The sequence below is a fragment of the Cygnus olor genome, chromosome 30 (assembly GCF_009769625.2).
Source record: "Cygnus olor isolate bCygOlo1 chromosome 30, bCygOlo1.pri.v2, whole genome shotgun sequence".
NCBI classification, from domain to species: Eukaryota; Metazoa; Chordata; class Aves; order Anseriformes; family Anatidae; genus Cygnus; species Cygnus olor.
In genome coordinates this window covers 281,109-306,607 of record NC_054087.1, presented here as the reverse complement: position 1 = coordinate 306,607, position 25,499 = coordinate 281,109, and the positions used below count along the sequence as shown (strand labels likewise).

At 52.7% G+C, this 25,499-nt stretch overlaps 1 protein-coding gene across 9 annotated transcripts in view; it reads left to right on the top strand.

The window, feature by feature from the left end:
• BRD4 (bromodomain containing 4) overlaps nt 1–25,499 on the top strand; it is a 63,092-nt gene that overhangs the window by 20,313 nt on the left and 17,280 nt on the right. For 7 of the 9 annotated variants that reach the window (XM_040542517.1, XM_040542524.1, XM_040542526.1 and 4 more), the window contains exons 3-12: nt 3,254–3,370; nt 5,012–5,330; nt 6,631–6,768; nt 8,992–9,127; nt 13,694–13,977; nt 14,531–14,890; nt 17,041–17,169; nt 22,769–22,978; nt 23,696–23,895; nt 24,921–25,222. In XM_040542517.1, coding sequence (XP_040398451.1) covers nt 3,351–3,370; nt 5,012–5,330; nt 6,631–6,768; nt 8,992–9,127; nt 13,694–13,977; nt 14,531–14,890; nt 17,041–17,169; nt 22,769–22,978; nt 23,696–23,895; nt 24,921–25,222 — 2,098 coding nt within the window. In that variant the 5' untranslated portion in view covers nt 3,254–3,350. The remainder of the gene's footprint in view (nt 1–3,253; nt 3,371–5,011; nt 5,331–6,630; nt 6,769–8,991; nt 9,128–13,693; nt 13,978–14,530; nt 14,891–17,040; nt 17,170–22,768; nt 22,979–23,695; nt 23,896–24,920; nt 25,223–25,499) is intronic. The other 2 variants (XM_040542525.1, XM_040542522.1) reach the window with 1 other exon arrangement.

Here is a 25,499-nt window from a genome sequence, read left to right as displayed (position 1 = left end):
ACCACAGATTTGATCGTTATTCCCATTATTCCTTTCAGCTGTCGGATTTTGCAGCCCAGCCTTCTTTTGCAGGGTGTTTGTATGTAATAGAGGCAGGGATGGGATTCGTCGTATGGCCGAAACCGTGCGCTTTAGCTCTGGATCTCAGTTTGCTGTTCCCTTCACCCGCGCACCGCTCTGCACGTTTGCTCCTCTCCTTTATTTTCTGTCTGCGCTTTTCCTGCAACACCACCCCGGGGCATGTGCGTGCCTGCAGCGAAGCTGTCCCCAACACGGGCTTGTGCTGGGCGTGAGTCAGAAGTTTTAAACGCTGGCTTAACTCCAGCCATTCCCTTCCTCTGAATCCCCCTGGCTGAAACCTGGGCCTTTTTTGCTTTAAAACGACGTCGGTAGCGACTGGGAGCGATTGGGACGGCGGTGGAGGGCCGGGGGCTTGGCTCCGGGGTCCGCCGCCCTGCAGCCTGGCTTCGTGCGCCGGTGCCGGCAGTGAATCAGCGCTTTGGGGTGAGTCACGGCGCTGTCATGTGCGGTTCCAGCTGGGGACGAGCCGAGAACAAAGCCTGCAGGAGACAGCCTGAAACCGGAGCAGGGGGCGCGGGCTCCTGCTGCTGCGCCTTCCCCTTTGAGCGAAGGCTCAAATTCGGTCACTGCTCCACGCCCAATCTGCTCCAGCTCGTCCCCGCGCGCCTGGTGCAGCGGGATGCCCCACGAGACTGCGCTGCCTTCCTGCTGCTGCTGCTCGGTCAGGGGCATCTTAAACCTCATGCGTCATCTGAAAGCAGTGCTCGCAGGACCTCTGTTTACCTGAAATCAGAGCTGGGGTGCTCTGCCAACGGCCCCAAACCTTGGGTCTGGTGATACAAACCCGGCCCTGACCCGCTGGGCTCTTCGGGGCAGGCGCTGAGCTGCCAGCGAGGGATGTGTTGGGGTGGCTGCTGTGAGCGGGCGGTCATCCCCAGCCTGGGCTTTGCCTCTCCGCCTTCCTCCTGAAGGCACCGCTCAAAATAAAACCCGCTTTCCGCTTCGCTAGCACCCACCCGGGGGGGCTAATGGCCTCAAAGGAACCCCCGTAAAAAACCTACAAGGTCGCTGTGCTGCTTTACAAGGCTCGTTTCTTTGGGGCTTTTGTAAAAGCTTAATTTATGACCTATTTGTTTAGGCGGAGAGGAGGGAGGGGAAGCGCGCTGGAGCGCAGCCTGCCGGCTCCACTTTGCCCCCTGCTGCCCTGCGCGTGGGTCTCAGGGTGTTTTTGGGGCCGGTCACTGCCGTAACGGGAGCGACCCCTTTGGGATTTCGTCCTGCTCCTGGGCCTGCCCCCTCTGTTCATCGCCCGCCTCCTGCTTTGGTCTGAGCCATCGCCCTTCCCGACACGAGCAGCGCATGGAGAAGGAGCAGCAGCGTCTTCCTTGCCTCCGCTGCCCTCTTGGAGCGGCTGCCCTACAACGCTTGGGGTGTTCCTAGGGCCTTTTTCTGCCACCCCAGCCCTGCGCAGCCCTTCCCTGCCCGAGCTTTTGCCAACCTTTCAGTTTCCCCCCGCACCTCCTCAAGCGTTTCTGCCTTCCTCCGCTGCCTGCTTCTGGACCCCTGCCTCTCCCCGAAGGCTTTGTCCTCGTGCAGGGATGCTCCCGGCCTTCCTTCTTCTGCCCAGCACCTAAATTCTCCGGAACAATTTCCATCCTGCTCCGCTCGGCGGTGGGCGACGGAGGAAAACCCTTCCCCGGGAGCCGGATCCCTGCCTCGGCGCAGCCTGGCACTACCCTCTGCCGGCTCCCGCGCCGCATTACAGCCCCGTCCCGCCTCGCGGGGCCGCCGGAGGAGGACACAAAATCGGGTTCGTTGCAGCCAGAGCTCAACAAACTCAACCACGTGGCTCGGGGGGAGCGCGCCCCGCCTGAGTTCGAGCCGCCCCGCGCTCGATAGCATCTCGGCGTGAGGCGGGGATGAAATGCAATCTGCCCCGCTTCGGGGAAATCAGGCTGGAATGCGCGATGAGCAGATAAGCACAAAGCAAGGGGAGGAGAAGCTGCCTGCGATATTCTTGCCCACTGGCCTGAAACAACCCTTCCCGGAAAGCCATCCAGCGCTCAGGGCCGCTTTTCCTGCTGCGTGCTTCGCCTCATCTCATCCCACCTTTATTTACCGGCGCGCGGAAAGCTTTTGGGGTGGTCTGGTCGCGGGAACGTGGCAAGCATCGCTCCGGGTTTTCACGGTGCCATAAATCACCGAGAAGGCACAACGTGGAGTAGGGCGTTCGGCCTCTTAGTAAGGCTTCCCGCTCACAAAACGTGGTGGTGGTGATCCGTCAGGGGCTTTGTCCTCTGTGTAACCTATATTGATACCCACAGCCCGAATTTATAATTGGTAATACGGGTTACACCTCACTGGACGGTGAAGTTGGGGTTCACACCCTCCATCCTGCTGCTCTTTGCAGTTAACTGCGGGTACTGGGCTGCAGTCAGCTCTCCAGCGTCGGTGTTCTGGGTCCGAAAACGTTCCCTGTCCCAGTCGCTGCGTTTTTTTAGGGAGAGGTGAAAGGAGGACCTGGGAATACCCTGACCACACGCAGCAGCATGGGTGATTCTGTGATATTTGGGTAATAACGCGAGAGGAGAGCTGTAACGTAACCACCCGCACAGAGGAGAGACTCAAAGCATCCCTTAGTGGTGAGAGAAGGCAAAGGAAGGGTGGAAAATGGTGCATTTCCAGCTAACGTGCTTAAAAAAAGGCACGGGTGCCTTAGAAGGAGTTCCCAAGAAGAGACTGCTAGGGTCTTTCAAGTCAGCAAGAAGACAGTGAAAAAGAAGGAGAGTTAAATTGGGTGCAACGCTGAACTGCCTCGACAGGTGGTTAGCATCTCCTAAGTGGAACGGGAAGAAATTAAAACAGTTAGGACGTGTTTTCCCTTGTCTTTAAATAAAAATAAACCTCCTTCCTCTGACAGTTGGCTCTCGGAGAGCTGGTGTAATAGGGAGCAAAAGGAAGACACCTGATTGTAGGCCTTGGGGTGATGAATTTGAGGAGGGAGCTTTCCAAAAAGGTGGCAGATGCCCGGGGAAGCCTCAAACAGCAGTGCCCGTTCCTTGTCTGCGTGTAGGTGTCCTGTGTTCGCAGTGATTGAGCATCCAGGTGTCTGCGGGCTCCTCTGCTTTGCTGAGAGCCAAAAACGGGCTATTTGTATAAAGAAAAATACGGTTCTCTGGAGGTAGCCTTCGTTTTTGATGCCTCAGATTAATTGCTTTGTTTGTTTCATCAGATACAGTATCTAAAGGCATTTGTGCCTGAAGCCACGGAAGATAGATGGACAAGCCAAGCAACTTCTGACTCTGCATCATTTTCTGGGGCAAAGTTATATGGCAATGTATCCTACAAGGTAATGTAGCCCCTGCAGTGAGTAAAGAGGGATTCCTTTGGCTTGGCTGCTGGGTGATAGGGACAGTGCCTCACTCCTTCCCCACGCCACCCTCATGTCCGACCCAGAGGGATCAGCACAAACCCAGAAGCAAAATTCAAGGAATTTTGCAAAGAGAAAATCCAAATTGCGTCCAAAATCACGTCACCTTTGAGTCAGGTCTCCCCCGCGATGGGTCCACGTTGTTACTGGGGAGGAAAGCCAGGAGCCAAACAAAGCTCTAAGCGAGAGGTTTCCCAGGACAGCTGAGCCAGCAGCTCGCTGGATGTGACACTTGGGATCTGCATGGCAAAATCTGACACCAGTGACACATCCTAGGGGAGCAGAGGGCACAGCTTGGGCCTGCGGGCAGCGTGTTTGCTGAGAGGTGCTTCGGCTTCCTCAGAGCCCTGAAACCGAAGCCCGTGGTCCTTGTGGAGGCCACGCGTGTATGTCCAGACCACGACCAGAGGCACGGGGGCTGCTAATGGCATCAGAAAACGGGGCCAGATGCTGCTTGTGAGCGTTATACTCAAGGCGAAGCATATGTGCAGAGGTTTGCTCAGCTGAGTTGGTGCCTCAGCACGGAGCAGGTTTTCCACACCACACAGGGCTGGCAGAGGAATGCATAAAAAAAAAGTCCATCCTCACCCAATTGAGCAAGGACTTTATGGCCCCGTGAGCAAAGATGTGCCCCCGGGGCTGACGATTCCTTCCTCAGTTTCCCCAGGCGTCACTCGAAACCGGTGAACAAAGCTCTCATTTAACTCAGTCTTGCACAAAATGTATTATTGTCTTCTCTGATTGCTTCAAGCGTGCTATGTTGGCCCAGCGTGACGTTATTGTCACTTCTGGGTATGTGCACGGGAAGTGTTGTCCCTGGAGGGATGCCTTAGAGTCAGCAAAAATGTCTTTTTATCAATTTTTATCAACTTTCTGGTCTTCAGGACGACGTTAGAATTCCCTACCTCAAGCAGATAGCATGCACGCCCCGCACAAGCGGGTCTGCCTGCTCTGTAGTTCAGCTGAAGCGTACTAGGGAGGTTTAACGCTCGCTTAAAAGAACAAATTGAGCAGCAAATTTTGGGGGAGCCGGCGTGGTGGTGGAGCAGGGAGGAGCTGCAGTGCTCCGGTGAACTGAAATGGGGTAAAGCTCATCGTCTTGTGCTCCTCCAGCCAGAGCGCTGTAACGAAAGGCTCGCTGGCGCTGCCTTAACTTCTCTGCTTGTGTGGACGAACCAAACCTTTCAAAAAAACCACCTGTTTTTTTTTGGCCGGAGCCGAAACTCCGTGTTCTGGGGCACCTGCAGAGTGCTGGTGGGGGTTGTGCTCGTTTTAGCCTCGTAACTGAGAACGTTCAGCGAGGCCGCGGCCGCTCTGGAGCCCTCGCCGAGCAGATCGGGCAGGAACAAGGATACGCCTCAGAATGCCCGTTATTACCCCAGGATCTAGAATCCTGACCCAGTTCATTCGCTGGGTGCCCTCGGACGCCGTGCCAGCGTCCCCAGGCGCGCGGGGTGCCTGAGCTAGCCTCCCGAAGGTGCGCCGGGTTTGTTTTTACGCGGCGCCTCGCCGCAAAAGCCGGCTGGGAAGTGACCCGTGTGCGGTGCCGTTGTTTTGCAGGGTGTCTGGTGAGGAATGCAATGGGATCAATAGCATGTCTGCGGAGAGCGGCCCCGGGACGAGACTGAGAAACCTGCCGGTGATGGGGGATGGACTGGAAGCCACCCAAATGTCTACGACGCAGGCGCAGGCGCAACCCCAGCAAGGCAGCACCGTCGGCGTCAACCCCCCTCCGCCAGAGACCTCCAACCCCAACAAGCCCAAGCGCCAGACCAACCAGCTGCAGTACCTGCTCAAGGTGGTGCTCAAGACGCTATGGAAGCACCAGTTTGCGTGGCCTTTCCAGCAGCCCGTGGACGCTGTCAAGCTGAACCTCCCTGTAAGTAGAGGCTGAGCGAGCAGCCCGAGTTTCCCCTCGTGTAACGGTGGGAGGAACGGAACCGCGCGCGTCCGCCCTGCCTCCAAAATCTTGTAAGAAAAGAGCCCCGAGAGGCCAGACTTTGGGTGGTTCAGCTCCCGGTCTGGCTTTTACAATCAGGAGCAGTCCTTCGGCTGGGACACGGAGGAGAAAATACGAATAACATTTCAGGAGCCGGTTGATGTTTGAGGCCGAGTCACCAGCTAGCCGTCTGTCCCTTCCTAGTTAAGCACCAAAGATCGTTAAGCGATAAATCCCTCAGCTTGGGCTCTGCCTTGCTGGTCCCGAAGCCCCCACCACGTGTGCCTTGTGCAGTTTGGTCCCCGTCCCTCCTGGGCAGGAGGAGTTGGAGAGCAGAACCCAAGGAGCCAGCAAAAAGCACAATTTCGAGCTAGCTTCCTGTAGTAAATCACGACAGCATCCCTGCTGTGTGTCTGGATCCTGTTGGTTCCCACCAGAGGAAATTTGTTCCTCTCCAGAAGCTCTCCTTTGTATGACGTGCCTCTTTTTTTTGCAACCTGCTATGATAACGCCCACTTCTCTCGTCTGTTTTACTTTGAAGATGTAATAAATGTATAATCTATTGCCTGAGCATCAGGCGATTTAATTTCTTTGCATTGGTAACAATCTCACGGTTGCATCTAGAGATCGCTGGTTCTGTAGCAACAGACTTTCAGCCCCTTTTTCTAAACATGATGCCTAAAATAGAAACACCTTCTCGTGTATTATCTGGGTGCACTTAACAGGCTCGAAGTAAATCTGATTTCCTCGCTCCTCCGTCTGTTACTGCATTAGGCGTGTGACCTGTTGCGAAGGGTCATTTGTTTCAGATTTTGGGAAACTGCTCGGCTCCGTTACAGCCCAAAAACCCACTTTCTGTGCTTTTTTGTGCCTCTGTCTGCTGAGGGGTAAATTACTCGCCCGTGAGGCTGCTGTGCTGAGTTACAAACACCTCGCTCCCTGGAGGACAGCACAGCAAAACCACTGATAGCCCGTGTTTACCTTCTCCTACCCAGAGCAGACTGGGGTACGGGCTGAAAAGTGTTTGGTGGAGTTTTGCCTAATGTTTAATTCTAAATCACACCTGGAAATTAGCTGATGGGGGCTAAAAAAAAAATTGAGGAGGGATGGAGACTGTGCTGGAGCTGGGTTTGGAGAATCTAATCCAGGTGGGCTCAGTGCTGAGCTGGTCGAGGTCTCACCTCCGTGATGGTGATGTTTTTGGGTGCCAGGCTGACTCGTACCTCTTTGCCCTTTGCAGGATTATTATAAGATTATTAAAACTCCTATGGATATGGGAACAATAAAGAAACGCTTGGAGAATAACTACTACTGGAACGCTCAAGAATGTATCCAGGACTTCAACACGATGTTTACAAATTGCTACATCTACAATAAGGTAGGAGAAGTTCCCGAAAATGTATTTTCTGTGGGAATCCTCTGTTCTCATTGTACCAGCTCAGAAACGCTTGCATTTGTATTTTTAATGGTCCTTAAAGGGAACACCGAGATCGGTTTCTTTAGAAAAACAAAGGGGATTAAGGTGGTGGCAGTTCAGGCACGTGTGTCTTCTGCAGGGAAGCAAGGCAGGGACAGAGCTGGCTTAGCAGCATTCCCTCCCAAAAGAATTAGTGGAGACGATCAGTTCAGATGTAGTTTGTTTTACAAATCGCTTTTAAAAAAAGAAAAATTACTTTTTCTTGGGATATGACTTGAGCAGAGCTACAGGTGTGATCAAACAAATACTTGGAAGCAGCCTTGTAGGTCTGTCTGTCCTCCTTATTTTCTGTGGCTTTGTTACAAAGCCATCTGGGTGGTTTGAAACCCTGAAGTCTGATGGGGGGGAAAAACAAGTCGATATTCAGAGCAGTGCGTTGGGTTGTGCCGTGCCTGGCTCTGGCCTCACGATGCACTGTGGAAGATTCCCTTGACTGAGAAACAGCTTTGTAAACACTCGTGCAAATGTCTGGGGCGCAGGAAGGAGCATCTCGAGCGGGGCGTTTGCCACAAATGGTGGCGTGGGCAACGGAGCCCGAGTGGTTTTGGTACTCCACGAAGATGGGGAATCGTCAGATTCTCCGAGACTGAAACGGGCAGATGTCAGCTGCACCGAGCACAGGAGAGGCAGCTCGTTACCGTGCTGAGTAACGCAAGAACAGCAAACACAAACCACAAGTTTACTGCTGGCTTCAAAATGAAAGTTAGGGAGATGCGGTCAGGGCGCCAGGCTTTCCACCAGCGTTCCCTGCCTGCCTCCGTCCTTCCCACGGCTTGCCTGAGCGGCTCAGTTCCCTTTCGGTTCCTGCTCTTCTGTTTCTCCCAGGTCTCGTCTCTGGCCCTCAGCCTCTCCCTGTTGCTTCACCCCTGCGTGTTTTGACCCTTTTCTCCTCCTCCCCTCAGAAATGTTGCACAAGACCTTGTCCTACTTTGCTCCCAATGCACCGTCATTAGCAGAAGTGCTAATGGTCGTTAGCGGAAGTGCTAATGGCAGCAGCTCCCGTGGTTCCTTTCCTCCATCCTTGATTATCCAAAGTCACTTCTTTCTGTGCTCCTCTGATGTCCATAATGACTGCTACAGGCCGCTTCTCCAGGTTTGCACACCACCCACGCCCTCTTTAACCACATAACAACTTCTGACCCTTACATTACTGGGCATGTTTGACTTTCTTTGGGTTTAACGTTTTTTTTTTTTGGTCTTGTTTTGGTCCTTCACAATCATGCCCTTGGCCTTTGCCTTTTCCACTTTGAGCCAGCATGATGCAACTTGAATGGGGCTTCAGATTATTCACACACACTTCCTTATTCTTTGCTGCCACACACTTGCACGTTTTCCCTGCTTTCTCCCTGATATCCCCGGTCCTCCCGGTTCTCCGTTGGTCTCCCCGGCCAATCTGACCCATCGGCAAGCGCGGTTTTAACCGTCCTTGTGCTGATCCACGGGGCTGGGGCCGTCTTGTCTTCTTATCACCCTGTCTTGACACCAGCAGCGGTTCGTTCATCATCTTCTCATCAATCCAGGCTCTTGTTCTCTTGTCGCGTGCCCTTCCCTCGCTGCCTCTTTTTCTCGCTGTCAGCAAAACAAGGCAAAAAGACTTCAGACCAAGATCCAGTGCTTGTTTTTCCCACTCCTCCCCTCCGCTGGCCCTCCTCCCTCCGTTCAGGAAGCAGCCAGTGCTGCAGGCAGGTGAGGTCGGCTCACTCCGAAGTGTATCTGGTTGTGCTCTGTGTTAGCTCCCTGCCCACCCCCTGCTTTAAAATGCTTCAGGGCAAGGACTCTTCTGTCTGTTGAGACTCGGGGCAGTATCCCCTTCACTGTTGGGCTGTATCGCAATGGAAATAGTGCAAAGAAAGGTAGAGATGCTCTAAGGGAAAGCTCCACGAATTATTCAGCTGGGAAATGATAAGAATTACAGCATGCGGCCTGGGTTTCACATCTCTCCTTTGCCTCACAAAAGCTGTTCTGAAATGTTTCTCTTTTTTTTAATTTGCGGTTACAATTAATGTTAAATGGAGAAAAGCACGAGCAAAATCTTCAAAGCAACGCTGATTTGTTTAGATTCTAGCAGTCCTCTCTCTGTAGATGTGTGCCTTGTCTAATTTATTGTATCTGTTATTCATCCAGCCAGGAGATGACATAGTCTTAATGGCAGAAGCTCTAGAAAAGCTTTTCCTGCAGAAAATCTCCGAAATGACCCAGGAGGAAACTGAAATCGTTATAGCCCAGACAAAAGGAAGAGGACGCGCGCGGAAGGAAGCAGGTACGCTGCTCGCCCTGCCGTTGCATCGCGTTTGCCGTCAAGCCACGCTCACTGCCACGCCGCGTGTCGTGACCACGAGTCCCCGCATACAGACCTGGCTCATCCCGCTTAAATCGGGGCGTTTAATTGAGGGGCTAAAGCCCACCAGCGCTCCACGGGCTGGCTGTGGTCGTTGGTGCTCGCAGGGTGCCTCGCTCCGTGGAGCAGGGGCCTCGAGAAGGATCTCGAGCTGGGGGGGAAGGAGCGTGGCCACCCAAGGCTCTTGCATGTGTGCGTGAGACTCTTGTTGGTGAAAAGGAAGGGCTTTGCAGTGTCTTGAGACTCCCTCGCCCGTGGCTTCTTTCCTTTTTGGGGGGCGGAAGAGTGCTGGGGACAGACTTGGCAGTGATCAGAGCACTGCTGAGGCACGTGCGTGGCTGGGACCAGTGAAAGGTTGTTGTTCCCCGCCTGCCCAGCAAGGTGAAAAGCTGAGAACGAGAGTCAAAGTATTTCAGTTGTACGGGCAGGAAGCTGAGGGGGATTACGAAATACCACTCGCAGTGCCTCTAGGGTAAATGACAGCTGTTAAAAGTAAACGAGCAGCACGCACGCTGCCGGATCAGATCTCGGAGTCGTACACTGCTTTCCGTGTACGTCCGGATGTACTCAGTGTTGTAAAAAAAATGCCGCGTTCTGTCCGAAAAGAATCGGTGACCGCAGAGCTGAGAATGATGTTGAGAAGCTGCAGCTAAGGAACGATGACTCTGGGAAACGAAGGCTTTGCAGCGATGGGAATCCTCACGTGGGCAGCAGCAGAAACCAGCTGCAAGCATCCTGATGCGCTGACGTCCTCCTTGCACACACGCAGACTCCTTCGAGTCGCAGTTTTCTTAGCTCGTTCCTTAATTTTGCGGTGATTGTGGACATACCGTGTGTGTTGGCACTAAAATAACTCGGCGTCCTTTGCAAGGACGCGTTGCCACATGCGCTGGTCCCTGAAGTGGAATTCACTTTGTGCAGACCTGCCTCTGCTCCCCTAAAATCCCAGCTGAGGCCTTTTTTTGGGGCTACTCCCATTTTCCGACCTTTAGCCGGGCTTTGGCCGGGGTGAAATTCCAGCCCAAACGCTTGAGGCCCTGCACAAAGTTGAACTGCAGCATGTTGAAAGCCATTTAAAAGTTACAAATCGATAAAATTACATTCCGTGGTTTTGTCTGTGTACATCTTAAGACTTAATGATTTAGGTTTTTCTGGTTTTTGAAGCTTTTTTCCTGGATTAGTAAATTATGGGACCAAAAGGTACCATTGTGCTCATCCAGTCCAGTCCTCTGCCTGCTACGTAACGTGAAAGAGTAGTACCAACACCGCCTCGTTTAGAAGTCTGTCTTGTAGAAGAACATCTAAAATAGAGTGGAAAAAAAAATCTCTACTGGCACTTTTGAGAAGGAGTTCGCTAGCTAGTTGCCACGTTACGTATTTTTCGTAATATGTCTCTGCTCTAATCCCTGAACCGCTGTCTCCTCTTTAAATAACTTTGTTATATTGAAGACTCCCGTGTTTTCAAATCTGTGTTCTCCCTAATAACCGGCTTCTTCCGCTATAAGGAATGTTTCCAATCTCTTAGTCCTCCTTTACAGCTCTTCTGTGAACCCTCTCCAGTTTTTCACATAAATAACTGTGGACACCATAACTGGACATAGATGTGACTGCTACTAGAATACTGTGCCAAATGCAGAGGTAAAATAGCCTTCCGATTCCCCTGTTTACACCTCAAGGATTTCGTTAGCTCATTTTTGGCCATAACATCACCCCAAGAGCTCAGCTTCAACCGATTACCCCCCATGCCCCATAGTCTCTTCCCGACGCGGAGCTGGCAGAGCGAGACGTCCGTCCTGCGGGGCCGCGCCGCGCACCTCGGTCTGCGAAGGCGCCAGATCATTCATAACGGGGCTGAGAGCGTCCCGGCCATGACCGATCTCAGCGGCACCCCATCAGAAAGCCTGTTCACTTTGGTTTGGAGATCCAGCTCTTGAGTTAACGTGTGTCATGTCGACCTTGTGCCATCCTCATTTCTCTGACCAAAACCGCTGTGCGATACCGAGGCGATTGCTTTATCAAAGTGTCACGCGCAGGAGCACGCCACTGGCGAGCTTGCAGTGGCACCAAAAAGCTGCTCAGCTGCTTTGCCCCGATTTATTTACTGTCCGTGAGCTTGCACGAGCACCCCGTAACCCTTGCGGAATGCTTTGTGCTGTGAACCTCGCGGCCGTCCCGATCCTTCCTCAGCCTCGCCGTCAGACCGATGGTGTTGCGATCGAACGGGCTGTTTTCTGAGGTTTCGAGCGAAAAGCAGCAGTGGCGGCCCAGGGAGCTCCGTGGGCAGCCCTCAGAGGGCGCGGGGGCGAGTAGAAGCCAAAGTCTGACCTCGGGGGTTGCTGTCGAACCCCCTCCTTGGGAGCTGCTGGAAGAGAAGGTGCTTCTGTGCCATCAGCAGCAGTACTTACTAAGTCCCTTGAGCCTTTTCTGCTTGTTGGTTGTCGTCTTTCCGTACCGGAGGGACTTACCTTAGGTGTCTTTTTTGTCTACAACACCGAAAGAAAAAAAAAAGTCACAAGTTCTAACATCTGGAACTGCTTTAATCATCGGGGCCTTATGCGTTTTTCCTTCCCTTTGCAGTTTTCCTCTGCTTGCCACTAACACGTCTTCACTGCTAGCAGCTCCTTGGCCACGGGGAGCAGATTTGGAAGCTGACTGATGGAATTTTTCCTGCACGAGACGTGTGACCCGAACACGATCGCTTGCATTTGAGATTTTTTTATTGCTGTGTTTTTGTTTTTTTTTTTTGTTTGTTTTTTTTTTGGCACTCTCCCCCATTCCTCTCTACCCTGTTATCGCATTCTGACTGTGTGTGCAAGGAGAAACCCTCCTCGCTCAGGAAGTTTGTTGACCGTGACCTTTCTCAGCAGCCCTTTCTTGTACTCGTGATGCCGTGAGGGTTAGCATTCACAAGCACGCCCGCTGCGTCGCCTCGGCCCGCGGTTTGGTAGGGAGCCGAAGCGATGCCGCTTGCTGAGGACGAATGCTCGGTGAGCTCAGCTCACACCAGAGCCTTCGCCTCTCGCTGTACGAGCTCTGCTTCGGCTCGGGGAGCGGTGGGCTCAAAACGCGCTGGAAAAACGATGCCTGCCAGGGTTTTTGTGAAATAACCCGTTTGTGTTAGGAACTTCTGCAAGGCAGGAGGCGAATCGTGTCCGCTCTACCTGGACATACCGCTGCCCAGCTGCTCTCGATCATGTCTGTGAGTAGCACATGCGCTGGAGGATGCGCTGTCACTTCCCAAAGCTCATTCCTGCTCCTGGCAAAGCACAGGAGCGTGGTCATCGCTCTGCTAGGAGCTGAAAGCTCCCAGGTTTATACTGCCAGCAGGCTGCAGTTTCTTTTTTGCGGATGTAAGCTCAGCAGCTCGCCTGTTACCACGCAACGTTTCTCCGGTGGGATCGCAGCCGCTGCAGCTCCCGGGAGCAGGTCTGGCTGCAGCTCTTCTCTTAACAAATGCATTTTGGGGACAGCCTCGGAAGGTCTGCTGGGTGGTCTGAAAGGCACGATACGGTGAGCACCCGCTGACGTATCCCTCGCGGGAGATTCTCCCTGGTGAAAGAGCAGCCAAAACCCAGTCCTTCTGGACGGGTACAGCTCAAGAGCCCGGCTTTCCCTTGGGCATACAAATTCAAGGCCTCTCAGAGGGCCGTTTGATACCTGGCAGGAGGTGCTCCTGTAATAATGAGCCGCTGCTACCAATCCTCCTGCGGGACTGGGGACTTGGGGCTGGATCTGGCTTTGCTGATGCCTCCGTCTCGCGCTGCGTCCCGGCCAAGCATTGCAGCTCGGAGGGCGTTTCGCAACGCCTTCCACTGGAGAGTTTGGAAACTTGCTGGGAGCTTTGCCCCGCAAAGAGGCAGCAGCTCTGGTCTTCCCCGGAGCCAGGGCCAGCGCTGAAGTTTCCTGCTCTCCTGTCTGGTGTTCGAACCTCTGCGGTTGCTCCGTGTTTGATGTGATCTAGCGATGAGTTTGCTCGCTAGCTGTCGGGAGAGATTTCCCCAGGACAGAAGGGGTTTGGAGGAGTTGAGCCACCAACCAGTAAGAGATTCCTGCTCTCGATAACAGAGCATGGTTTGGCTCCAAAATTAGAGTCAAGAACCATTGCCTAGGACAAAAGGGTAGGCAGGGGAAGATGACAACACTCAGCTCCGTACCCTGCCTCCCCAAAATCTTCTGTAAGGAGAAGGGGAAGAGAGTACGCCTTTGGCCTGGTCCTTGGTCCTTTGCTGAAGTGGTTTTGGTACAGTTAGGTCCTGAGTTTCTTCACCATTTCGCCTAGCAAGCTGTACAAATACTTCTCATTAAGGAAAACGTGACGACTGTTTGTCCCTGACTGGTTGCTCAAGAACAGGATCTGCAAAGTATTAATTATCTAACGAGCAATACTATTTAAGTGGCGAGAGCGCTCGTTATGAAACATTGTTTTCCCGTTAAAGCGATTGAGTTGGAAGAGAGAAGCAACGCTTTTCCTTTCTTTTCTTTCGGCAGTGACATCCAAGCCAGGATCATCGACGGTACAGAATGCGACCCAGGCGGCGTCCCCGGCGCAGACGCAGGCTCCGCAGCAGAACCTCCAGTCCGCGCAGACAACTCATTCCTTCCCTTCTGTCACCCCCGACCTTATCGTCCAGATGCCAGTAATGACGATGGTGCCTCCTCAGCCTCCTGCGCCGCCTCCGCCTGCCCCCCAGGCCCCCGCTCCGCCGGCCCCGGCCCCCCAACCCATCCAGCCTCACCCTCCCGTCATCCCCACACCCGCTCAGCCCGTGAAGGTGAGTGGTTCCCTCGGTCGTGGCTCGGGATCGGGGTGGTTCGGTGCCTCAGCTGGGTAGGAAGAGCTGCAGCGCTGGTGTCCGTGCCAGGTCTCCACCGCTGGAGTTTCATTTTAAGGCAGACGACCGCAGTTTGGTCAAAAGACTCCTGTTTGGAAAAGGCTTCCTCCTCTCTATTGAGTAGAAAAGGAGCCTGTGGGGTCCCCTCTTAGACACAAGTTAGCCAGCACGAATTCCACCCAGCCTCGCGTGGAATTCATCCTCTGGAAACCTTCCTTATTTAAGCCGTACGTGACTCAGGACGAAATCTCAGCATACTGAAGTGACTCACGCTCTTGACCTTTCTTGGTACGACAGAGCTAATCCGCATGGTTTTCTGCAGAGCTCGGTGCAGGCAGACAGTATCTCGAGTATTTAGGGGAGGCCTTCCAACTTCCACCCCATAGCGCTGCCTCCGTGCTGCAGCTTGAGCCCGAGTCGCTCTACGAGGAGCACAACTCGGTCGAAGACAGCGTACGGCCCTTGGTAATCCTGATTTCTTTCTTGCTTGTAGACGAAAAAAGGAGTGAAGAGGAAAGCAGACACCACAACACCGACGACCATAGACCCAATTCATGAATCATCATCGCTGCCTGCTGAACCCAAGTCCACCAAGCTGGGGCCGCGGAGGGAAAGCAGCCGACCGGTGAAGCCCCCGAAGAAGGACGTCCCAGATTCCCAGCAGCACATGGTAGAGAAGAGTAGCAAAGTGTCCGAGCAGTTAAAATACTGCAGCGGCATCATCAAAGAGATGTTTGCCAAGAAGCACGCTGCCTACGCCTGGCCCTTCTACAAACCTGTGGATGTGGAAGCACTGGGACTGCACGACTATTGTGATATCATTAAACATCCCATGGATCTGAGCACGATCAAAGTAAGCTCAGCTTCACGGGAGGTGTGGGGAGGTCGGGGGCTTGGCGGGGCGTGGATCACGCAGGAGACGACGACTCCTCCCGGCGCGTGCGCACCCAGCACCTTCAGATGTCTGCCAGGCTTTTCTTGGCCCTAGGTTTCTCGTACATTCGGTCCCTCTTATTGCCTGTTGCTGTTATCATGACATTTGGGAAAAAAAACAAACAACCCATCATCCTTCCAGAAGGGCTCTTAGGAAATGCTTGCCCGTTTTGTTTTTTTTATAGAAAATTTCCATTACTGTCTAAATCTACGCTTTCTGTTCTTAGCCCAGGAGATGGCCTCAGAGAGCATAAATTACACTAATAAGGGAATTGGATTTTAAACAAAACATGTTCTATTCTCTTAAAATAAGAGCCTGTGTTCCTGAAGTTGTGTGAATCAGCCTTCTGTTAAGCAGAGGTAGGTTCTGCTGCCGATAGGCTGGCGTCGCGGATTTTAGAAATGTGACTTCAGAGTAATCCACGTTTCCACTTGAAGCATTAATTCGTTATTTACAAGTCTTTTACTTCTCAGCTCTGTGATGAACTCACCTGTAAGCAGAAAAGGTTAGGGCTGAATCCTGCTTCACCCTATTTGGGCTTGCATTTTACAACGAGAGGAGGGAATTCTTCCTTCCCGCAGCCTTCTCCTTACTGAGGTTACGCCAGGTCTGTGCGGGGATTTCAGCTCCTCCTTCGCCGCTGCACTCAAACCGTTTTGCTGAAGGGTGACTTAGGAGCACGTTTCTCTTCCCCTCTGTTCCGTCAAAGGAGTTGCAGTGGCAAAAACCGTTTTCAGCCTCGCGTTTGGGATCTTTCTGAGCCAGAGCTTGGGAATGCGTTATGAAATTCTTTGCTTTGGCTCAGTAATGCAAGCACGGTCCGGGCTGATAGGCACATACCGTGCTGCCCGGAGTAATTGCCACCTGGCTGCGTGAAATGAATTGCTGATGCTGGCTCCCGGCGCTGGTGGCCAGATGTTTCCCCTCTGCAAGCGCGCCGTCAGCTTCGGCTTCCCTCTTGGCAAGCGCGGCAGAGCAGCGAGCGAGCCCTCGGGACTGTGCTCTCCTCGTCTCCAGCGGACAAAAACCGAGTCAATCAGCAGATGGTGCAGGCAAGTGTTGATAAATCAAGATCTTCATGCTCCTTGGCTTCGTACCTTGGCGCTCACGTCCTGTTCGGTAATACACAGAGGCTCGTTTCCAGCCGTGAAGCTTTGTAGCTCAGGCTGCTTGCCCTCTGATCGACAGCAGGCTGCAGGGCTGCCTTGCAGAACCCCCCAATGCTGCAAACAGAGCGCTGGTGGTATCGCCGTGCGCCTGTCTGAGCTCACCCTTGGCAGACATCACCGAGACAGCTGCTCGGCTTTCTCCGTTTGCTTGTTTTCAAGTTCAGCCCCTCTTTCCCAGAGAGGGCGTGAGATCTGCACGGGGCTCGGGAAGCCTCCGCGCTCAGCTGGCGTCGCCCAGCGCTCCCGGCTGGATGCGGCACCATCGTCTCAAGCCTCTGCCAGAGGCATTAGAGCAGATCTGGCTCCTCTTAGGTCAGGTGTCGGCATCCCACTCTGCAGAGGTCAGCTTTCTTCCAGGATAGGGAGGCTAGATGGCGAGCTTGGGAACCCCAAAAGCGGGCATGGCGATTGAATCCTGTCCCCAGTGTCTTAGCCTCAAACAAAGCTCCTTTTTCAGCTGACTCTTGAGCACAACCAGCTCTTCCTCCCAGGGAATCCATCTGAGCAGAGCTGGTTTTTGCTAAGAAATGGCCTTGGGGGTGTGCGTGGAGGTTCAGTGCCTGTAGGTCAGACAGAGCCAGGGTTCAGTGGGCGATCCTGGCTGCGAGTGCTGCTTCTCTGATACATCCAGCACCAGCATTCGTTGTCATCTGAAGGGGGCCTGAAGAGCACGTTGCCCCCTCTTGAACACACCCTGAGTTATCCTTAAAGATGCCCATGGTCTGCTCCATTTTTTTTTGTCAACCTGGTGCGATTCTTCCTTATTTGTTCCAGTGCAGGGAGACACTTGGGCTTCCAAAGCCTCCACGGGTGCCACGGTGCTGTGTTTGTTCACTCAATTGGATTATTGCATTTACACCCTTAATAGCTGAAAGTTCTTTTTTCTCCCCTCCTTTCTAGTCTAAACTGGAGAACCGGGAATACAGAGATGCTCAGGAATTTGCAGCCGACGTGCGATTGATGTTTTCCAACTGCTACAAGTACAACCCCGCCGATCACGAGGTGGTGGCGATGGCACGGAAACTGCAGGTAAGACCCGCGTCGCGTGGCCACCTTCAGTTCTCAGGGAATGCCTGCGTCTTCCTTTCCTAATTGCTCTGGCACAAGTGGTGCATCATTTCCAAATAACATAAAGAAATAACATAAAATAACAAAAAACATAAAGAAATGCCAGCACGGTAAGCAAATCTCGCTGTGGAAGCGATAGGAGCGGGCTGACTCAGCCCGATTTGTATTTGCCTCCTTAAACTATTTTGTTTCGTAGCATCTTTTTCTTGTCCTCTTATCTTTTTGGTAAAGGAGTGGGGAAAAAAAAGTAAGGCTCTGAAACGTCTCTTTCCTCCTCGAGAAACCTGTAGAGAAAATAGGGATCGTACCCCCTTCCTGGTGCAGTCGTTGTAGTTACCTTCTTGATCATCCTTACAGTGAAGTTTTATACTCCACTTGCTCCTGCAACCTTTGTAATGAATGGTGTAGCTGAAAAAGAAGCCGCGTACGTTGAGCGACGTTTTTGCTTGATGCAAAAACTGGTATTCCAAAAAAACACCACAACATCTGGGTTCCCTTGTTTCACTTCAGTTCAGAAGCACGTCGCTCCCGCGGGTCTGAGCGAGACCGAGCTCTTTTCGGGAGCCGTGCAAAAGCTTCTCTTAGCAGTGGTTCTTCACCGAGAGCCCTCGGCCGCTCCTGCTTTGCGCGTTTAACCCAAGCATTTCGGCAGCTTTCACTGAGAAACACTTGGGGATTCCCTGTCTCTCTGTTTTCAGGCAGGTCTTTCACTTAAATGCTGATTTCTCCCCCGTTTTTGCTTTCTGAGGGCTGTGGGTGCAGCTGTCGTTTCCTAAAAATTCATGCCGTCTGTCTCTTGGTCCATCCTGGATAACTTTAGCGCGTCAAACCCGGCCCAAACTGAGCGGCAGGAGGCCTTCACGTGCGGTAACCTCCCAAAAGCCGCGTGGAAACGCGTGCCGGTAGTGGAAGGAGGGGATGCAGGATGGGCTCAGCGGGGCTTGTTCACAGCACACAAGGTCCGGGCTGGACGGGACGAGAAGCGTGCAAGGACACCAGGGCTAAAGCTGCTGGGAAGAGGCTTTGTTCACGTGCTCATCATCACCGTGGGGCTTGCTGGAAGGATTCAGCAGCAGCTTCAGCACGGATGGGCACAAAGCACCAGCTTCTTTCTTAGCAAGATAACACAGCGTCATCAGAAAAAGCCCTGCGGAGATTTTTGCTGTTTACAGTTCTTGCCATCCCTGCACAAGAAAAGCTGAACTCGAGCTGAATGGAGCGGAGGGACTATTTGAATGACAAGGCGTTGGGGTCTCGCTGTATGAAAGGAGGAAAAAAAAACCAGCATGGCTTGCTTTTAACCTTCAGAAAGCAGGGATCTGATTTACATCAGAAAACGCCAGAGCTGGGAAAAACTTGAAGGACATGAGGTTCAGGGAGGAAAAAAAAAAGTAGAAACTGGATATTAATAGCTTTGGGTTGGGTCTGTAATGATTACAGAGTAGTTTCTAGAGGAAGTAATAGGAGAAGAATGCTTCCAGATTGTTCCTGGCTCTGTGTAAACTCCTGTGTCCGGTGCCCAAGGCTAGCATCTAGATTTTAATGGGGATGTTCCCAAACGTTTCACACTTCGCACTGGAGCAGCCTTTTCTCTCATCTTCATGGCATGGCGGCCGCCAGGAAATCATGAAATCCCTAGAAATCCCTGGGAATTGGTTGACCCCTGAGAGGTTTCATCAAGTTTAGGGTCGATGTTTCCTTGTGATGCTTCTGTAAAATCAGCTCTGGGCTGGTTGAATTTGAGATAAACGTACACTGAGTTAAATGTGTGTCTCAGCGCGCTTTTGATGTGAAATGCGTAGCATTCAGCATCTGTTGGTGGTGTGGTTTTTTTTCCCCCTCTGGATTCTGTGGTTGACAGACGGCTGAAAAACACGATGCTCGCCCTCTGGCCACTCGTTCTCTTGTTTTGGTCCAGTGAAGTACTTCACAGCCACTTCAAGTGGTGTCCTAAAGTGTTTTCTAACCAGCAGCAGAAGGAACCAGCTGGATCTGATCTGAAATTCTGGTCACTGTTGTCGCAGGCTGCAGAGCTGTAAAGAGCTGCGCGGAAACTTGAGACTTTTCTTTCTCTCACCCCGTCCTATGGGGAAAGTCCTCAGCAGCCGACACTGCCAGGTGATAACCTGTGGAGGCAATAAAGGACGCATTAAGCTCTTTGCAACTGGGATTTTAGTCACCTGAGTCAGCCCCGCAGGCAGGCTCAGGAGCCCATCCGTGCCCGGAGCCACTCGGGAAACTCTTTTCCCAACACAAAGGTGAAAATCTTGCTTTTTGAATGCAACGCCACGACCGCGTGTTGGTGGCAGACAGGGAAGATGTCCCCGTGGCTGCTTTGTAAAGCTGATTTTTATGTTCCGCAGGTTGGAGCCGGTTACTTCAGCTCCTTGCATTCCCTCGGGGCTAATAACGTGTCTTTTCACCCTCCTTGTGTGGCCGTGCATAAAGATCCCCCGAAAGTGCATTTCAAGAGGACTCCTGGCCGGTGTTTATGGCTCTTGGAGCTCCCTGTCGCGATAGGGGTGGGTGCCAAAGCCCAGGCAGCCGGGCTAGCAGCTTTCCCTTCGCTTGCTCCCTGTGCAGAGAACTCATTTTGGGTGGGAAGGAGCCAAGCAGGCGAGCGAGGTTTCTGGAGCACTGCTGAGGTTTGGAAACCAGGCTGAGGATGCAAGTCTGGGCACGGGTTGGTGAGTTACCATCAGCCAGGAGCGCCGGGCGTTGCTTAACAGATAGCCCTGGTTCTGCCCACTCGAGTTATTCACCTGTCCTTGCATCAGCCGTTGAATTAACCCTGTCCAAATCTCTCTGTTCCCACTTTCTGGTTGGAAGCTGATTTTCTAGGAATTTCGGTGGTAACAGGAGCTCGAGCTCCCTCGTGGTTGTGCCACTCGAGCGTGAAGCTGGGAATTGCGCATTAACCAGCCGAGGTGGCCAAAACAAATCCCTCTGCCTGCAGTCACAGCCCCGGGCACTGCCTTTGTCCTGGTTGATGTTTGTCCAAGCGAGGACAGGCCAGTGGCACCGGGGATTTGCATAGCAGTAAGAATCCCTGATCACAAAGACGTTAATTAGCCTGTTACCTGCTTCCTCGTTAGGGTTTTTTTTCTTTCATCTGTTCCTGGTGAACGCAGATGGAGTGCTAGGGGGTTTTCCAAATGTTGAGGGCTTTTTCATAACCCAGGTGCTTCTGAATTGATTGATTGTTTTTAACTTGGCTCAACTGGACTTCAAATCAACCTTCCTAAGCGTTAAGTGGAAAGCTAGACAGGCATAAAGATCTGGGAAGTTGTTATTCCTGACCCGAAAGAGTTTAGAAATTGTATGTAAGCAGCGTTTTAGCATTAGCTGCCGGCGGTAACGACGCACCGGACTTTCTGGTTCATGGCGAGCAGTAATTAGTTTGTAAACACACATTAAGTGCAGTGACTCAGCGCCTTGAAGCACTGCAGCTTGTTGTAGGGGGAGCGAAGTGACAAGCACTCTTGCACGCCTCTGTCGTGCTGCAAGCCGTCTGAAAGCTCTCCTTTTCCTCGACTGTGTGCTCCGGAGCACTTTGTGCTTGCAGCGCAGCAAGGGAAGCAATTCCTTCCCCTTCCAGCCTTGCTGGTCCCGTGTGTGGGAGCACAGAAGAGAATTTGGCATTTCTGCCAGCAGATGGAAGCAGCGAAACAACATCTGCAGCGCCCGAAGTGTGCACTGAACAGAGGCACGGGAGGTTCAGGACGGAGAAATGCCGCCCAGCAGCGCTCCACCTGCACAAAAGGAAGAAGGAGGGACGAACAAAGGAGCTCAGGGAAATGCCGAGCGAGTTTTAAGCACCAGCAGGTCCTTAAATGAACAGTGAGGACGAGCCTGACCTGAAAGTCTTGGAAGCCTTGGGGCTGAAGAAGGTTGCTCCTCGTGTGCGAGCATCTCATGCGCTCAGGTGTGGGCTGCAGGGAGAGGGAATCCGGTTGTTGTCTGCGCTCGGTGGAAAAACATCTCCTGTTCAAAGGTGTCACAGGTCCTCTGGTGTGCTTAATAGCTGCTTTGCAAGGCGAGGCATTGGAGTTCCGTGCTTAAAGTCAGCTCGGCGTTCGAGCAGGGGATTTAATGTCACTGGGCATTTGCCTTGCTAAATGGTTTTAAATAAGTCACAGAAACCTGCATCGATTTGCGTGCAGCTAATGTTTACGGACTGCAGGGGCGCAGAAGGAAGCCGTGGACCTTGGGTGGTGGGTTCCTGCTCGGCGCCGCGCACCCAGGACACGGAGAATGTCGCCTCCTTTCCTTCGTACATAAAAAAGGAAGAAAAAATACAACGAGTTCCCGAAGCTGCTTCGTTGGCTCCTCTGCTTACCGGCTCAGCATCACTCCCTGCAAAGCCCCGAGGCTCAGCTGGATCCCCTCCTGGAAGCTCCTCTTCTCCTCGGAGCCTCCAGAAGGAGCCTGGAGTGACCAGCTGAGCTCTTGCGGAGCTGCCTGGCTTCTAAACAAGTAAAAGCAGGGGAGCTGAGCCCATTTTCAGGTCTCGCTTGCCCAAAACGTGGCATTTTTTTCTGCAAGTGCTTCTCCCATGGCGAGGCAGTTCAGGTGGTAACGTGCCCCATCGAGGGGCGTGCCCAGGGACAAAACCAGCTCTTTTTCTGTTGCTTTGGCAGCGTGGGCATGTACAAAACAGTCGGAATGATGTGAAACAACTCAGGGATCACAACCTTGGCTGGAAGCGTGGCATCGAGATTAAAATCTAACGCAGGTGACACTTGTTCCGGGAAACTCGATGAGAAAACAAGACTGGGGGCGGTGTGGGCGCGGGCAGGGATGGAGAGGACCCTGCTGCGATGGGAGCAGCCTGGCTCAGCTCACAGCTGCACCCACGCCTGGTCCCTGCCTCCTGCTGTGGCCCCGGTCCCTAATAAGGGATCACCGTTGGCTTCACCTCGAGTACTGGGAGCGAAACGGCGCGAGCACACACACAGCCTTTCACTGGAACTGCCTCGATAAGAAACACAATCAGCCTTTCACTCCTTATCTCGCCGGCTTGTCTTAGGTTTAAATTAAAGCGGATCTTAATCGGGCTTTAGAGAAAAACGACTTTCCCAACCGTGGGGTAGCGGTGAAAATAACCCGGCTTCATACTCGTGAGGATAATGGGGAAGTGTTTGCACAAGCGTTTGATTTAATCGAGGTGGTTTTCGCGGCACGGCCGTAGGAGAACGGGCAGCAGCAGTTTCACTTAGGAAATCCAGCCTGTGTCTGGGCTGTAAAGGAGAGGGAGCGAATGGCAGTGCTGGAGCTGAGCTCGTCAGCGTTGCAGCTTTGAAAATGAATCTTGCCTTTCTTGCCGGGAAATTTTCCCCCCAAACCATCCTGGATACAGTCAAAATTCCAACCAGACTCGAAGGGCAGACTTGAAGTGTTGAGGAAATGATGCTGTCTGCAACAGACGGGACTGTGTGTGTGTGTGTTTGTTGCTCGGGTAGAGACCACAGGTATGTAGGGAACACCCTGGAGATGCTAACTGCCTTTGTAGTCCGGTGCTCTGCCAAACCCTGCCTGATTTTTTCCATGTTATTTTCAGGACGTATTTGAGATGCGCTTCGCTAAGATGCCAGACGAACCAGAAGAACCTGTGATTCCAGCCTCTTCTCCCGTGGTGGTGCCACCTCCAACCAAGGTGGCTCCCCCTTCCTCTAGCGATAGCAGCAGCGATAGCTCCTCGGACAGCGACAGCTCGTCGGATGACTCCGAGGAAGAGCGAGCTCAGCGGTTAGCAGAACTCCAGGAGCAGGTACCGTGTCCGTCCCGACGGATTGGGGGTGCCCGGGGTGTCCTTCTTCACCTCGACCGCCTCAGGCAGCTTGTTTTATTTAGCTCACAGCCTTGGGACCGCTGTCTGATAGCGAGTGTCGGCTGTAAAGTGCTCTGCGAGCTGTAAAGGGCTGGTGGAGTACGGAGGAGTGGGTGCAGTTCAGAACGGTCCTCCCAGGGCTCTCGCAGATGCACAAAATAGTCCCCAGCTGCAGGAGCTCGCTGCCCGTGGTCAGGTGCTGCCGTATAAGCGGGCTGAATGCCTTCAGGGCTGCCTGAGCCCTCAGGAGGAGGATTTATCCGCTGTGGCCAGCTGACACTCTGCGGGGGAAGGCGATGAGATAAAGAGCAGGCAGCTCCAGCTTGCGTCCTTCCAGTTTGTGACGTTGTTGGCACTGGGAAGTAAAAGCGTTGACTGGTGCTGAGGAAGTGAGCAGCCCGCTTCTGCCCTAGCGGGGAGAAAAGCTGTGCCAGGCTCTATAAAAAGATTGCCTCCTTCCTGTTGCAGAGGTCAAGACACTTAAATATACAAAAATCAGTGTGTTGAAAAGCTGGAAGAAGTGACCTAGTTAGTAGTAAAAGATAAGAAAACACATGTGGTACAGAAAGATGGAGAAAAGAGAGAGAGAGGTGATTAATATGGAGAGAAGGAGGTGCTGGGCAAAAGTATCTTGATCTTTGTGTGTCTGCCTCTCAGCTTAAAGCAGTGCATGAACAGCTTGCAGCCCTGTCCCAGCCACAGCAAAACAAACCAAAGAAGAAGGAGAAAGACAAGAAGGAGAAGAAGAAGGAGAAGCACAAAAAGAAGGAAGAACTGGAAGACAGCAAGAAAAGTAAAGCCAAGGAACCGCCACCCAAGAAGGCTAAGAAAAGTAACAGCAACAGCAGTACCTCCAGGTCAGCCCTGTTCCTGTTCCGTCATGTTTTGTTGCGCTGAGGAGCATGACACTCGTTTTTTTTCTTGTGATAATTAACTTTCTTACACACAGGATTCTTGAAAAGTAACTCCTACGCCTTTGGTAGGGCTGGCTCGCAGCAAGGCCCCTCGCCTTCGCGCTGGTGCGATCGGTTTGAGTCGTGGGCACGAGTTCAGCAGCAGCACCTGCTTGTGCTGCTGTGTTTCGGTGTCTGCCTGCTGGGGCTGCTTTTAGCACGTTAAGTACAGGAGGGAAAACCCCGCAAAGTCGGGCCGCTGCATCTCAGCGCCCTGCGTTCTCTAGTTTTCCCACCCCTTCCTTTTGTTGGAGCTGGAGGTTTTGAACGAAGAGGTAAGGTGCCAAGAGCCGAGTATCTGCTGCTCGAACGGGAAGGGGATGTTGTGCCTTGGTATTGAACCCTGAAAAGGAGGTGAAAAGGAGGAGTTTGGCGTATTTAGCTGTAACGAGATGAAATTAAGGAGTTGTTGCTTCTTGTGAACGTATTTCTTTACGGATGCTGGCTTTTGCTTCTGCCTGCATGCAGCCTACAGGGAGATTGTGCTGCCCTAGTGCTGCTGCGGTGTCAGACTCCACACAGCAGAAGCCTTTCCAGCAGGGAAATGCGCAGCATCAGTTAGGCTTTCGTCCGTCCGAGCGCAGATGTGAAGAATTAACCTCTGGAGCTGCTCATTTCTGTCTGAGTTGAGGGAACGTTGGACGGGTAGCTTGGACTCGGATGTCCAACGGGTAGCAGGCTGAGCATCCCGCATCCAGCCTCGTGGCTGGGCTGGAAAATAAGAGGATGCCCTTTGGGATTGAAAGGAAACGTGCAGAGAGCTCCCTCCTGCACCTCGTGCCCGGTTTGTTCTCTGTTTGATGCCGCAGCGGTAGTTGTAAAATAAGAGCGACGTGGTTGTTACACGATGTTAGAGCCAAGCAGCTGCTTTTTGAAACGTCTCTGTGTTTTGGTGTGCTCTGTAATAACATTTTATAATTATTCTTAAGTAGTAAGAAGGAGCCTGTGACGGTGAAGAACAGCAAGCCCCCTCCAGCCTACGAGTCTGAGGAGGAGGAGAAGTGTAAGCCAATGTCCTATGAGGAGAAGAGGCAGCTGAGCCTGGACATTAACAAACTCCCTGGTGAGAAACTGGGCCGAGTTGTCCATATCATCCAGTCAAGAGAACCCTCGCTTAAAAACTCCAATCCCGATGAGATTGAAATTGACTTTGAGACATTGAAACCCTCCACGTTACGGGAGCTGGAGAGATACGTGACATCGTGTTTACGGAAGAAGAGGAAACCTCAAGGTACCTGTCAGCCTCAAAGCTGTTCCCCTCATGTTCCAGCCGGGTGTTCCCAGCCGTGTGACAGATTTGCAGAGAGAGATGGGTGCACACGTGCCGGTTTTTAGGCGTTTTATATCCTTGCTCAGTGAAAGAGAGGAGCTACTACTTCTCTAGCAAAAGGAGCAATGCCACCACAGCGTGTCTGTTAAATCCTGCTGCTGGACCTGAATCCAGCTGCTCAGACACGAGGCTGCTGATCCTCGGCCTCCCTCTAACGTAAATATTTTCTTCCAAATCC